General features: G+C 32.9%; 1 protein-coding gene across 1 annotated transcript in view; it reads right to left on the bottom strand.

The window, feature by feature from the left end:
• Positions 1–4,706: 4,706 nt before the first annotated feature.
• The window catches only part of LOC145265505 (uncharacterized), a 55,561-nt gene continuing 44,132 nt past the window's right edge, over positions 4,707–16,135 (bottom strand). The window contains exons 10-12 of the mRNA XM_080121404.1: positions 13,064–13,255; positions 9,663–9,825; positions 4,707–5,443 (exon numbers count right to left, since the gene is read on the bottom strand). Of these exons, the coding sequence (XP_079977530.1) occupies positions 5,393–5,443; positions 9,663–9,825; positions 13,064–13,255 (406 nt within the window). The 3' untranslated portion in view covers positions 4,707–5,392. The remainder of the gene's footprint in view (positions 5,444–9,662; positions 9,826–13,063; positions 13,256–16,135) is intronic.

Raw genomic sequence — 16,135 nt, 5'->3', positions numbered from 1 at the left:
AAGGTTTACTTCACAAGATCTCTAGCTATGGTATAGCTGGAAATGTCTTCTCAATTATTAAATCATTTCTTTCTGATAGGTTCATAAGAGTAGTAGTTGAGGGGCAAAAATCAGAAGCTCACAGTATTAATGCTGGTGTCCCTCAGGGGTCCATCCTGGGCCAAACTCTTTTCCTGATCTACATTAATGATCTTCCAAATCACATCCTTACATCATTCGTAGACATTTATGCTGATGACACTACCACTTATGGTAGCACATCTAAGACAGTAAACGACCAAGTTCTCTCAGATTCTCTCTCCTCTTATCTTGAGTATGTGGTACAGTGGGGTAAGGAGTGGCTGGTTACTTTTAATGCATCTAAAACCAAGCTTCTCTCTTTACATTCTGATCCACATCTGGCATCAATTGAAATGAATGGCTCTCGTCTTCAGGAGGCCTCAAGTTTTGACAAGCTTCTGGGCTTGACAATTACTCCTGATCTTAAATGGAATGCGTACATCAAATCTGTTGCCAGGGCCGCTGGAAAAACGGTAGGATCTTTCTATCGATCCAGTAGATAGATCACTGCTGATGCAATTCTCTATCTATATAAGAGCCAAGTACGTCCAAGGATGGAATACTGTTGCCACATCTGGGCAGGAGCAGCTAGAAAGAACTTGTCCTGCCTTGATAGAGTTCAAAATAGACTTCATAGCCTCGTAGGAGATGTCCTTTCCTCTTCCCTGCAACCTCTATCTCACAGAAGAGATGTTGCGAGCTTGTATCTAATGTATCGTTATTTTTATGGAAAGTGTTCGACTGAGCTTCAGTTTATGGTTTCCCCTCGCCAAACTTTCACAAGAAACATTCGTCTAGCTGAAAACACTATCAATAATTCCCCCCACACTTTATCTGTGCCTAAATCTAAACGTAGATTCCATGAACAAAGCTTCTTTCTTAGAACTGCACGCCTGTGGAATTGTCTTCCGTTTTCCTGCTTTCCAGCTGACTACAATATGGTTGTCTTCAAGTCTAACGTAAACAAGTTCTTGATTAGCTGCTCTATATAAGTTAACAAATTTACCGAATTTTCATCATTAATGATTACTATATTTTCCAATTTCTACTGTACACTCTTTAACCCTTATCTTTGAGTGGCCTCTTGGCCTTGATAATGTGGTGATGCCTGTGTAAAAAATTTTTTTTTGTTTTTTGCCATTTTAACGGAATAGAAATATTTGTTAGGGTTAGACTGATTAAATTTGTGTGATTAAAAAAATAAGTTTCTTTCTTCCAATTTATTGAACGTCGTCTGCTTCAATTTTTATTGGCTAAGCATGTTTGTTATCGCCTTTTCATTGGCTGATCAGCGCTTGGTACATTTGTGTGTGATTAAAAACACAATTTTTTTTATTCCAATTTATCAAAGTCGTCTGCTTTGATTTTTATTAGCTAAGTACAATTTTTTTATTGGCTGATCAGTGCTTACCAAATTTTGTCGGTTTAAGTCAGCTGCCAGTCGAGCTAGAGCCAACATTTACAAAAATCTTGTGTGCAAAGTGCAAAAGTACCAATTAAGTGATTAAAGTCATCCAACATGTAAAACAAGCGTTAAACTGAACATGATGATTATCACCATCGTTAATCTAATATATAAACAACGATTTGTCTGTATGTGTCTGTTTCCATATTTTCAAACTGTCTCTTCCAAAACGAAAAGTCACAGAGCGGCGTTAGGGGCCTCAAAGGATTGAATTTTTTTTTAGACCATTCTTTTATGGGTCTTTAGCTGGTTAAAATTGAAAACAATTGTTATGCATTTTGTACATTCATTTTAGTTTATTTTTAATCAGTTCATATGTGTGTCACGTTAGTACAGTGGAGCAGTAACATCACTAGCTTTGAATGCAAAAGTTTTGCTTTTGATTCTAGCTAATAGCACTCAAATATTTTTTTTTTTTTCTTTTGAAATCACGACTAATAATATATACAAAATCTGGACAAATTAAGATATATTTAAGCATATCACATAAATTTCTTAATTTTTTTTTTATTAACTGCAAAAAAACCTTATAAGACTTGAAAATTTAGGGTTTTTTTGTTTTTTTTTGCATGACGTGGTCTGTAGGTTCCGACCCCGCACGTAAATTTCTTAATGTTCTTTTTTGTTAACTTGAAAGAATTTTATTTATAAGATTGAAAAATTTACATGTGTATATTTTTAAAATATCTTATTTTTGTAAATAAAATATAAAATCAACAGTAGGCTTTTTGATAAGACAGAGGCGCGTCCAAAATGAACGCTTCTATTTATAGTATAATTGGACCATTGTATTTGACTTTTGCATTTTAAACTTAATCCAAATCATTATATAAAATTAAAAATAATTTCATAAAATCAACAGTAGGTTCTTTACATTGCAATGTAGACAACAATGAATTGTGGACTAAGTCACTACGGGGAGGCATGTGAAGCTTTCTCCCAGTGAACAACGGTGACTTCCTGACTAGAGCAGGCAATCAGTTGATTTGATTGACGAAGTATTTGAAGTGTGGAACATTTATTAATCCTCTTTAAATCCTGAACAATGTTGGGTCGTCCTGCTAGTGTGTGTGTGTGTATATATATATATTTTTTTTACATGGAGTTCACCACTTATCAAGGCCCAATAACCACTCGGGGATAAGGGTTATTGTGTGTACAGTAATCAATGGGATAATGTAGCAGTAGTATTGAAGAATTGATAAGGTGTCATTATTTAGGGGGGGGGGGCGGTTCATCAGGAATTTGTTTAGTTGGACTTTAAGACATCCTGGTTGAAGTCGGGAGGGAAACAGGCAAGCGGAACAGAGTTCCACAGGCGTGCAGTTCTAAGAAAGAAGCTTTGTTCATGGACTCTACATTTTGATTTAGACACAGATAAGGAGTGGGGAAAATTATTGACAGTGGTTTCAGCTAGTCTGGTGTTTTTTGAAAAAGATTGGCGAGGGTGGACCAGAGAATGGAGCTCAGACGAGCACTTGCCATGGAAATAATGATAGAACAAAGACAGGCTCGCCACGTCTCTTCTGTGGGAAAGAGGTTGCAGGGTAGAGAAAAGGACATCTGCCACAAAGTCTATTTTGTACTCTGTCAAGGCAGGATAGGCTTTTTAGCAGCTCCCGCCCAGATTTGGCAGCAGTACTCCATCTTTGGACGTACTTGGCTCATATATATATATAAACTTGATTTCCTTCAGTTAAAATCAAAAACTTAATTCTTGATAAAATTATTTATTACAAGAAATGGAAGGTCATAATTAAATGATAGATACTTGAAAGAAAAAAGATGCAAACGTGACACAAAATAACACGCACACTATCGTATTAATATATAGACATATCCATGATAAAGCTGATTTTGATCTCTATAGTTCAGATAGAGTTGACTCCCTCTTATTTAACATGGCTGATAAGAACCTATGTCGTGCTTCATAAAATTTGATTTTCCTAATTAAAAAAAAACTTGACCAATTTAAGTGATTTTTGGAATATGACATCTTTGTTCTATGACAAATGTGTACATCCAAGATTTTTTTTTTGTATTTTTTGCTTTTAAATTAATTGTAATTCTAAATAAGCACCATTGTTTATTATTTCTTGCATTGACAGTTATACTATTAATCCCATATGTAAATGAATTTCTGTTAAATCAATTGAAAGAATGGCTCTTGTCTTGGGGAGGCCTCATGTTTTGACAAGCTTCTGGGCTTGACCTTCACTCTTGATCTGAAATAGAACACGTACATCAAATCTGTTGGCAAAGCCACTGGAAAAATGGTGAGATCCTTCTATCGATCCAGTAGATATCTCACTGCTGATGCAATTTTCTATCTATATAAGAGATAAGTTCATCCAAGGATGGAGTGCTGTTGCCACATCTGGGCAGGAGCTGCTAGAAAGAACTTATCCTGCCTTGATAGAGTTCAAAATAGATTTTGTAGCCTCATAGAGGTTCTTTTTTCTTCCCTGCAACCGCTATCTCACAGAAAAAATGTAGCAAGTTTGTCTTTGCTTTATCGTTATATTCATGGCAAGTGCTCGACTGAACTTCAATCTATGGTCCCCCCCTCGCCAAACTTTCTTTCTTAGAACTGCACGCCTGGTGAACTGTCTTCCATTTTCCTGCTTCCCAGCTGGCTACAATATGGTTGTCTTCAAGTCCAATGTAGACAAGTTTTTGATAAGCCGTTCCCCTTAAGTTAACAAATTTACTGAATTTCCATTACTGACCATTACTATATTGTCCAATTGACTACTGTACATTCTTTAACCCTTATCCTCGAGTGGCCCCTGGGCCTTGATAAGTGGTGATGCCTATGTAAAAAAAAAAAAAAAAAAAAAAAAAAAAATATTTTACTCAATAATTCCCCCAAAATGTTTTTGGTCCCGACAAAAGGAGGGTGGACGTGTAAATTCACCCCTAGCCGTTCATCTATCCACACTTTTCTCAATAACTACGCCTTGGAATTTTTTGAAATTTTGCACAAACATTAAACATGATATGAGTAAAAAAGTAACGGATTTTCTGGGAAAACTCAAATAGTGCAGACTGAAAAAAAGATGAAGAAAGATGAAAAATATGCAAAAAAAAAAAAAGATACAAAAAAAAAAAAAAAAAAAAAAAAAAAATAAAGAGTAAAAAAAAAAAAAAAACTAAAAAGACAAAAAACAAAAGATAAAAATAAAAGTACATTTTTTGTAACACCAAAAGTAAAATATGTTAACATTTTATTTGATGATTAATTAAAAAAAAAAAGTTATGTTTACAGTTAAAAAATAAAGAAAAAAATTTAGGAAATGTAAAAAAAATAAAATAGAAAAGGAAAAAAGGAATGTGAGGAATAAAGGAACAAAAAAGAGGAACAGAGAAAATGAAGAGAAAAGAAAAATGAAGAGAAAAGAAAAATGAAGAGAAAAGAAAAATGAAGAGAAAAGAAAAATGAAGAGAAAAGAAAAATGAAGAGAAAAGAAAAATGAAGAGAAAAGAAAAATGAAGAGAAAAGAAAAATGAAGAGAAAAGAAAAAGAGAAATGAAAAAAAGAGAAAAAAAAATGAAAAGAAAAAGAAAAATGAAAAGAAAAAGAGAAAAGAAAAAGAGAAAAGAAAAAGAGAAAAGAAAAAGAGAAAAGAAAAAGAGAAAAGAAAAAGAGAAAAGAAAAATGAAGAGAAAAGAAATAGGATAGAAATGATAAAAGAGGAAAATAAATGCAAAATAAAAATGGAAAGAAATGAAAAAAAGAAAAAAAAAGGGAATATAAAAGCTCATGATTTTATCTCATAATTTTCTGTTGCAACATTCTTTCAGGTGTTTTGTAAAAAATGGTTGATTCTCATGAAATGCCATAGCACATGAAAATGGCGATAACATTCAGCAGGATTCAGAAATTTTGTCATTCAGGGAAACATGATACTTGTTCAACTGAAAAAAAAAAAAATAAATAAACATTTGTCATCGGCAATAGACATTTTAAGTTGCTTTTTGTTAAACAGTAATTACATGTGCTACTATATATCTATTGATTTAGGTCCCCAGGGCAGCATCCATACATATACAAGATACGAGGATCACAGGATCAGAAAGAATGCACTCAACTAGGTATTTATGCTAATTTTTAGATAGAATTTTCAAATAAAATTAAATTCTTACAGTATCTTTTATTAAATTGTTAGGTGAAAGTACAGAATAGTCACAAAATACCTTTCCTATGTTAAGAATGGGTTTCTAAATGATAACTGAATTTCAGCACAGTCCACATTCTCCCTAAATACCTTCAAATATCCCCTCAAATTGATAACCCTAGATCACAATAGAGATTGATGGCGCCCATCAGGACGATTCTTCGTTATGGCTGCAAGACCTGGCCAGTGAGAGCTGCAAATCTCAATAAGCTGGAAGTGTTCAAGCTACACTGCCTCTCCCGGTTCACTGGGACCATTTTGTTTCCAATATCCAAATTGGGACGTAATGCAGGATCTTTAAGAGTCAGAAATCAAAATGTAAAATAGCTTAAACACTGCGATCTAACACATATTGACAAAAAATTTGAACATTCTTGCTTTGAGTAATTTTTATGTGATACGACGTTGGATGAATGAACATTTGACATACAAAAAATCATGGCAGTCGACTGAAATACTTGTGTTGCAGCATTATTTAGACACCTTTTCTATTTATTCAGTTGGTTAAAGAAATTCAATTCATTCGGCAAAAACTAAAACAAACGTGATTCGATGACATTGAAAAATAGTGAAAATTTACAGAAAAGCAGACACAGTAGTTCAGCACTTGAACAAATTTACGTTGCATCGTTGGTTCATTTGTTGCTTCACCTGTACCCCTCTCAACGTAAATACCCGACAAACAAAGTCCCACCCCTACACAGAGATCCATAGATGTATGAAAGCCTTCTATTCTAATAGTTTCTTCCCCAAAACTACTAGCGCATGGTATCATACAGTGGGTGTCTATTCATAAACAAAACTAAGTATTATACTGGTATTTAAATATAGCTTTATTGAGAATAGGCATTTTTCTGTCTCGTCACCAAAGGAGAGCTAAATCCGAGGTGTAGCCATTGAATTCCTCAAGAAAATTTATGGCTGGTATTTACTACTCCCTCAAAGAAAAAAAAAATTGAGTAGATATGAATAAACCGAAGAAAATTTTTAATATACATTTTGAATTTCTGTAAAAGATGGAAATTCTCATAGTTGACTAGAACTTATGCATTTGGGACCAGTCCAATTTTCTAAATCCTCTCTATCTGGCACAAAATATACTCATATTTTCTGAGATGCAGCCATAAATCATACTCTACATGAATCCTCAAATGCAGCTTCCACAATACCAAGATACGAGGAATCCTGATAAGCAACAACTATATATTCACCAGTTGATGGTAATTTTCGTCATTTCTACTCTGTTGTTTTACTGAAAATTCAATCATGTAAACAAAGAAATAAAAACGGTAAATTTTTAGCTTGTTTCCACCATAACATTTTTTTTAAAAATGACTACTTTTACAGGTTTTAGAGTATGCTGAAAACGAATATAGCATTTAAATTTTCTGCAAATAAGTAGTTTTCCGAATATTAAGCAATGTCATTTATGTTATCACTGATGGTCATCTTGATATGCGCGAAACCAAATATTTTGTTATTAAAAGTGATTTGAAAAACAGTGAGAATGGACACGTGTCAAGGGCTGACATTATTTTAAAACCCTTGACGTTTTTTTTTATGCATTTATTTCTGTGATACCGAAAAATTAGTTGCTTCGATAGAGAATTTCATTGTAATGAGTTTTAACCTCGCCCCCCCCCCCCCCAACCTACTTTTGTGATTTCTCTCCTGCTATTTTACCGCACTGAGATATTGTTTGTGAAAATTTACCTCTTATTAAAAAAAAAAAAAAAAAAAAGAAAAAGAAAAAAAGAAAAAAAGAAAAAAAAAAAAGAGAAAAAAAGAAAAAGAGAAAAAAAGAAAAAGAGAAAAAAAGAAAAAGAGAAAAAAAGAAAAAGAGAAAAAGAAAAAGAAAAAAAAAAGAAAAAAAGAAAAAGAAAAAAAAAAGAAAAAAAGAAAAAGAAAAAAAAATAAAAGAAAAAAAAGAAAAAAAAAATGAAATTATTTATTAAAAATACAATTACATATTTTATTTTTATTTTATAAATGAAATAGATAAGATATTTAGATGAAAAGACGTTACCTATATTTTTTTCATATCGTAAAGTTTTCCGATATAAAAAATATAAAAAGGTGAAGAAACGGTTATTATTGTTTAGATATCCTCAGCTAAAAAAAAAAAAAGTCTTGACCATGAGTTAAAAATAAAAAAATATACAATATACTATTAAAAACCCACCAAATAAATGTCTCCAGGACATTTATTGGTTGGGTTTCTAACAGTATTTTGTAAATTTCTAAGTCATTGTCGAGATTTCAAAGACATGAGATACCACACGTCGTTATTTTTCTTGTGCTTGTGTAACGCTCGACACTACATACTTTTCGAAATAAACATTTTACATTAACTAAATAAACTAAAAACTTATCCAACTAGGTCTCTGGTAATATTTATTTGGGTGGTTATGCACTTATGTTACCATACTATTTTTCAAATTAAATTCAAATTTCACGATATTTTTATTTTTTTTTTTTTTATTAAATTGTTAGGTGAAAGTACAGAATAGTTAACAAAACACCCTTCCCTTACCATTTTAAGAATGGGTTTCTAAATAATATTATTTCAGCATGGTAGCATAAGTGCACAAGTACCTTTTATTTGTTATATATTTGTTCCCCACACACACACACACACACAGTAAAAAACAATTCTACCTTAAGTATAAATAAGTTATAAATACCATGATAATAGAAATGCAAGCACTAAAAATGTTTAAAAAAAAAAAAAAAAAGAAAAAAAAAAGTTTTGGCTCAATATTGATTGGAAATAAAATAGGAAAAACTTGAAAATAATTTTTTAAAATTGACAAACTGAGTCTCGTAAAATGAAAGCAGTAAAACAGTTTTCTATTTTTAAGAGAATACAAGTGAAACTCGTTAATACACTAACTGTAGGCTGGTCAGCGCATTAAGTGTAGCGAGCAGTTTTCCTATTAAGCAGATTTTAATTTCTATAAAAGATAACATTTTAAAGAAATTTCCACACAACTAATAATTATCAAATATTTACATATTATACATGAAAATAATTCTGAAACTATTATCTATATGAAAATGGATGATATATGCCGATTTATCTTATCAATTCTGAAATATTCTTTGTCAACTTTGCTTCCTGGGGTCGTAAAAATATAAATCAAACTCCAGTAGAGATAGACTTCTATGTTTAATTAGTTTGTAAAATTTCAGCCATATCCAATCACATTTGACCCCGCGCATATGTATCCAAACCTAACATATGAAATGTAAACATTGAAAAAAAAAAAAAGTTTCCCTTTTTGCTGCCATATTTTACCATTTTTTTAAATTTTAACTTGGAGCACAAAAACATTGAATGCATAAAATCCAATAAATTAACATCATTGGAATGCTTATTCCATTCTCTTTCCATCAATGTAAATTTTTTAAAACATTGACTCACAGATAAAAAAGATATGACTTGTTGAAGCACATTAGGTATGTAATATTGCCGATGTTCACGGAAATATAGCATGCGCTTGTAATGCTACAGAGCTTAGTCAGCTTTCATGTGAGATACGGTGAATTTATTGGAAGGAGCCAGTTTTATCGATAGTTATCCAGAGTAAATCTCAAATTCACCAAAGTGAATTTTATCGATATTTATCCGGAGTGAATATAGACACGAAATAAAGTAACTTTGATAAGACAACTCTGCAAGAACTGCTAAAACGTAATGTCATCATCTCCCCTTGGAGACTTGGGACCGCTTGTGAAATTAATATTCCCATGAAACTTCCACTTTTGAGGGAAGTCGATTTAACCCACCTAAGATGAATGCTGTTGTCTGTACCATTTGTTTGTGCATATGAAATGTAGTTTGCACTGTTCCCACTGGACTACCTTTCCACCTCAGTCATGTCTTCTGATTGGGAAAGGAGGAAGATTTATTCATCCTAGTAATGACATCTAGTCGAGTTAACTTTTGAAAAACTTACGCCATCCAGAATGTTCTTGTAATACATCATCAGCACATTGCGCTGGTCAAGCTGTTTGTTTCTCAGAGATTCAATCTTTTCCAACCACATTTCTTTCTCACGTTTCAATTTCTCCTTTTCAGTGCTCAGTGCATCGACTTTTGTCGTAGATACTTTTTTCTTCCTGAAAAAGCAAAACAATATTTTTCCTTTTAAAGCACAAGCATTCATTCATTCGAGGGGGGGGGGGAGGTTAGAAATAAAAAGTACCTTCTGTCCATTTTGATTTTTTTTCTGAAAATATTAGGTATAAACTTACAAAAAGGCCATAACACCAATGACAAGCTATCAAGCAAAGCCATAATAGTAATAAAAGACCATCAAGCAAGGCCATAACAGTAATAAAGGACCATCAAGCAAGGCCATAACAGTAATAAAAGACCATCAAGCAAGGCCATAACAGTAATAAAAGACCATCAAGCAAGGCTATAACTAATAAAAGACCATCAAGCAAGGCTATAACTAATAAAAGACCATCAAGCAAGGCCATAACAGTAATAACAGACCATCAAGCAAGGCCATAACAGTAATAACAGACCATCAAGCAAGGCCATAACAGTAATAACAGACCATCAAGCAAGGCCATAACAGTAATAAAAGACCATCAAGCAAGGCCATAACAGTAATAAAAGACCATCAAGCAAGGCCATAACAGTAATAAAAGACCATCAAGCAAGGCCATAACAGTAATAAAAGACCATCAAGCAAGGCCATAACAGTAATAAAAGACCATCAAGCAAGGCCATAACAGTAATAAAAGACCATCAAGCAAGGCCATAACAGTAATAAAAGACCATCAAGCAAGGCCATAACAGTAATAAAAGACCATCAAGCAAGGCAATAACAGTAATAAAAGACCATCAAGCAAGGCCATAACAGTAATAAAAGACCATCAAGCAAGGCCATAACAATAATAAAAGACCATCAAGCAAGGCCATAACAGTAATAAAAGACCATCAAGCAAGGCTACAACAGTAATAAAAGACCATCAAGCAAGGCCATAACAGTAATAAAAGACCATCAAGCAAGGCCATAACAGTAATAACACGCCATCAAGCAAGGCTATAACAGTAATAACACGCCATCAAGCAAGGCTATAACAGTAATAACACGCCATCAAGCAAGGCTATAACAGTAATAACACACCATCAAGCAAGGCTATAACAGTAATAACACACCATCAAGCAAGGCTATAACAGTAATAACACGCCATCAAGCAAGGCTATAACAGTAATAACACGCCATCAAGCAAGGCTATAACAGTAATAACACGCCATCAAGCAAGGCTATAACAGTAATAACACGCCATCAAGCAAGACTATAACAGTAATAACACACCATCAAGCAAGGCTATAACAGTAATAACACACCAAGCAAGGCTATAACAGTAATAACAGACTATCAAGCAAGGCTATAACACCTTTTTTTTTCTTTACTCCAGAAAATTGCATACGGAGTGAGATATACTAATAACATTTTTTTTCAATGATAATCTACATAACATTAAACAAGATCATAATAAAACTACTTGATCAATTTATGTACCTTTTGGAATATGACAATTGTTTTTTTTTTTTTAAAGGTACATACTTCATCCAGATTTTTAGATTCTTCTTACATATAACAAAATTCGAAATATTGGATTTCAAGTAAAACCAGTGACATCTACTCAATTCTTATCACACAGTAATGAATATATCCAAAACTTACAAAAATGATAAAGTAAAAAATTACTTATTAAGGAAAATAGTTTTTGAAAAAAAATAAAAAAATAAAAAAAAGTGCAATTTTATTTTAATCTATTTTTAAACAACTTTAAAACAACACAGTTGAAGGGAAATAACTCTACCAGACGTTGACATTTATATCTGACTAGCCTAGGTGCCTGGCGTTGCTTGGGTGTTTGAAGGTGTGTGTTGAACAAAAGTCGTAGCAGGCAGACAGGCTCAAACCCGTGATTAGAAGGCAGAAAAGAAAGTGAAAGAAAATCTGACATCTTACTCCTACTTCATGACACGACCAGAAGTCAAATTTAACGTAGTCAATCAAAAACAAAAGATGACTCGCAGAAATGGCGTTGCTTTTAAACCTCCCACAAAGGTCGTTTTTAATATGGAGGAAAAGCAGCTCCGCCCCAAAAAGGGGGCACTCTGGAAGTATCCAAATAAATAGTAATTGTCTCAGTATTAAGGGTTTCCCCTACATTGTCCAAGGATCAATTACAGAACAGACACTACCCAGGTGAAGGCTAGGCGTTTGCGTTTGAATAGTTTCGCTTTATTTATACGAAAAAGGCAAACAGTTGAGAGGACTGCAGTGGGGATTTTGTTTAACTCGATCAAAAAAAGATGTCCGTTTGTTAATCGGAGATATTACGATCAGGAAAGTATGTGAAAACTTCTTGCGGAATTTAATGGACGCAAGAACCCCCATCCAAAAAGTCTTTCATGGACATACAAAACGCTCGCGCCCATTTTGCCCTTTATATAATAGACTGGTGGCATTGCCCGTATGTTTGTCAGTGTAAAAGAAGAGAAAAAAAAAGTTTTGGTAGGGAGGTGGGCTTGAACCCAAAGCCTTGAGGCGAAGGTGGAAAAGAAAGGAAGAGAAAGCTGGCATCTTACCCGCTCGGCCACGATGGTTGAGGAATGAAAAACGTTTTAATTTAACGATTAAAAACTTAATGGAACAGGTGCATGAATTTAATGAGGTCAAACATTACGTCATAGAGGGAATGAAATCCAGCACTTAGCATTTGCTGCAAGGCAGTTTTTTTTGTTTTTGTTTCCACAATTTTAGCAACGCGGTTCCCCAAGACGTAGGGTGGGGGTGGGGGAAACCAGTTCCCCATAAAAAGGGGAGTAGTAATCATCTCATATAAGGGGTTCCCCACCGCATTGATCAAACCTTTGCTTTTGTGGATTTCCCTAGCATGAGTGGTAGGAATCTGGCTTTGCTATGGATCCAGTTTCATTTATATACGGCAAAGCCAAAGAAACAAGCGGCGCAAGATAGGCGCAACCTCATTTTGTAAATCGTAGATATTATAATCTATGTAGCATATAAAAGATTCTAAGAAAGAGTAACAACCGCCTGAAGCTCCCCCTCCCCCCCTCCAAAAGCCTTTGCTGGACATACACAAAAATGCACACACAAACACATTTTGCCTGTGGTAAACACGGTCTGAGGTTCGATCCCTAGAAACAGTCTAAATATGCTGACGAGAGGTAACTACCTCGAAACACGCGTGTACGTAGATTAGTTTTAAAAATAAATAAAATAAATAATTATATATATATATTATATATATATATTAAATCACACCAGACAAGGCATGAAGAAAAAATGTAAATTCTACTTACTCTGCAGTTGCTGAGTAATAAGCGTCAAGGTCAACTGTACGGGCCCGTTTCTGCAATTGCACTTTCTGAAGGCGATCCTGGATGAGGTCAATGGACTCCATCAATGACTCTTCTTGCATTTTAATTGCTTTTCGTTTATGTGCATTCACCTGGTACGATTCATTTAGTGCTTTAATCTCTTCTTCATGCAATCTACAAAAAATAAAAGATTTTTTTTTTCATACCATTCGGATTATTCAGACTACTATTCTCACTTTTCTGATGCTACAGGATCAGACTGTTTGAAGATATTGGCTTCTTGTCCGCAAATACATCAAACATTAATGTTATTGCTTTTTTTTTTTTTAACCTTTCCCCTTGCAAAACTCAATCATGATCTGCAAATCAGAAACAAAAACACTACTACAAAACAATCAAACCAAACACCATAAATAAATATTTGAAGATATAAAGAACTTGCAAAATCAGTTTTTTTTTTTTAGAATTACTGGATTCGGCATTAAATGACCTCAAAAGGGTTGATATGACGTAAAAACAAAACAGCCAAACCAAACTGTCCTCATTTTGAGTGTTATTTGTATAACATTTCGATAAATGTAATCTGAGCTTCTTTAGGTGTATCTTGTTGAACCCAGAAACCTGCATGGGACTTCAAACGGAACCCTTTATTTAATCCGTGGCGGTAGCATACTCTCATTTAAAAAGCCATATCTAGGTAGGAGTCCTAAGTAATTCACAATTATATTTTGAGTATTGCTCCCACTGAGCATTGAACCTTCAACCTCCAGAAGAGTGTCACAACTGAATTTGATCAAGTACTACTTGATCCTCAATGCAGGATAATATAATACATTAGAGGAGTGCTACCTTCCCCCCAACTCTACAAAAAAGATAATCCTGGGAGAATGGTATCATGAAGAATGAAAGTATATTGCACAATTAAAGAAGTGGGTATGTTTTACTGTCGACAGTCCTTCGAAAAAGTGGTAAAATATATACATATATATATATATATATATATATATATATATATACACACACAAGTTAGAAAAGCATTTCATCCAAGGCATGCAAATTATTAAAGAAAATGTTTTTACTATAGGCTTTAAAAATAAAGGTACAAGATTCAATTTGAAATTTATTTATCTTTAAAGTGCACTTTTATAAATTTTACAAAGTAAGGTATAAAAATTTAATACCTTACTTTGTAAAATTTATGAAAGTGCACTTTGAAGATAAATAAATTTCAAATTGTATCTTGTACCTTTATTTTTAAAGCCTATAGTAAAAACATTCTGTTTAACAATTTTCATGCCTTGCATGTCCTTTATTAATGAAAACTTGAAATAATATTTGAAAGTCTGTGTTTGTAACAGATATAAATAAAAAGAAAATATCACAAACTCCTCCTAAAAAGCAATTGAAGGGAAAAGTCATTTAAAAAAAAAAAAAAAAAAAAAAAAAAAAAAAAAAAAAAAAAAAAAAAAAAAGAGAAAAGAGAGATTTTTGTTTAAATACTATTTGACTTTTTTTTTTCCAGTATTCCAGTCAAAGTGAGATAGTACAATACATTCAGGATATTGCCAAGGCTACTGCAAATAAGGTGGGATCTCTCTACCATGCTAGAAAATTACTCTCACTTGAGAGCATTCTATCCCTCTACAAAGTCACCATGCGCCCATACATGGAGTATTGTTGCTACATCTGCACTGGTGCTCCTACTGCTAGTTTCTCAAAAAAAGTCTCCAATCTAATAGGTTCCACACTATTAGCCAAGCTTCAACCTCTGTCCCATCACTGCAATGTTGCATACCTGTACCTGTTTCACGAATACTTTAATGGAGTGTGCTCTTATTAACTCATAGCACTTGTGCCCCCTCGACGTACATACTCCCGACAAACTTGTAAAGCAGGAAAATCCCACCCCGTCAATGTTGAAATCTTTAGATACTGGAAAGCCTTTTACTACAATAGTTTCTTTACTTGGACTGCCAGGCTTTGAAAAAGAAAACAAGGAAAAAGAAAACAAGGAAAAAGAAAACAAGGAAAAAGAAAACAAGGAAAAAGAAAACAAGGAAAAAGAAAACAAGGAAAAAGAAAAAAAACAAGGAAAAAGAAAAAAAACAAGGAAAAAGAAAAAAAACAAGGAAAAAGAAAAAAAACAAGGAAAAAAAAAACAAGGGAAAAGAAAACAAGGAAAAAGAAAAAAACAAGGAAAAAGAAAAAAACAAGGAAAAAGAAAAAAACAAGGAAAAAGAAAAAGGAAAAAAAAGAAAAAAGAAAAAGGAAAAAAAAGAAAAAAGAAAAAGGAAAAAAAAGAAAAAAGGAAAAGGAAAAAAAAGAAAAAAGGAAAAAACAAGGGGGGAAAAAACGGAAAAAAGAAAAAAAAAGGGAAAAAGAAAAAAAAAGGGAAAAAGAAAAAAGGGAAAAAGAAAAAAGGGAAAAAGAAAAAAGGGAAAAAGAAAAAAGGGAAAAAGAAAAAAGGGAAAAAGAAAAAAGGGAAAAAGAAAAAAAAAGGGAAAAAGAAAAAAAAAGGGAAAAAGAAAAAAAAAGGGAAAAAGAAAAAAACAGGGAAAAAGAAAAAAACAGGGAAAAAGAAAAAAACAGGGAAAAAGAAAAAAACAGGGAAAAAGAAAAAAACAGGGAAAAAGAAAAAAACAGGGAAAAAGAAAAGGGAAAAAGAAAAGGGAAAAAGAAAAGGAAAAAAGAAAAGGAAAAAAGAAAAGGAAAAAAGAAAAGGAAAAAAGAAAAGGAAAAAAGAAAAGGAAAAAAGAAAAGGAAAAAAGGGAAAAAGAAAAGGAAAAAAGGGAAAAAGAAAAGGAAAAAAGGGAAAAAGAAAAGGAAAAAAGGGAAAAAGAAAAGGAAAAAAGGGAAAAAGAAAAGGAAAAAAGGGAAAAAGAAAAGGAAAAAAAGGGAAAAAGAAAAGGAAAAAAAGGGAAAAAGAAAAGGAAAAAAAGGGAAAAAGAAAAGGAAAAAAAGGGAAAAAGAAAAGGAAAAAAAGGGAAAAAGAAAAGGAAAAAAAGGGAAAAAGAAAAGGAAAAAAAGGGAAAAAGAAAAGGAAAAAAAGGGAAA

This window comes from Euprymna scolopes, chromosome 40 (genome assembly GCF_053919585.1).
Source record: "Euprymna scolopes isolate OS-2025 chromosome 40, ASM5391958v1, whole genome shotgun sequence".
Classification (NCBI taxonomy): domain Eukaryota; kingdom Metazoa; phylum Mollusca; class Cephalopoda; order Sepiida; family Sepiolidae; genus Euprymna; species Euprymna scolopes.
Note: the sequence above shows the minus strand (reverse complement) of the source record. Positions and strands in the feature narration are given on the sequence as shown.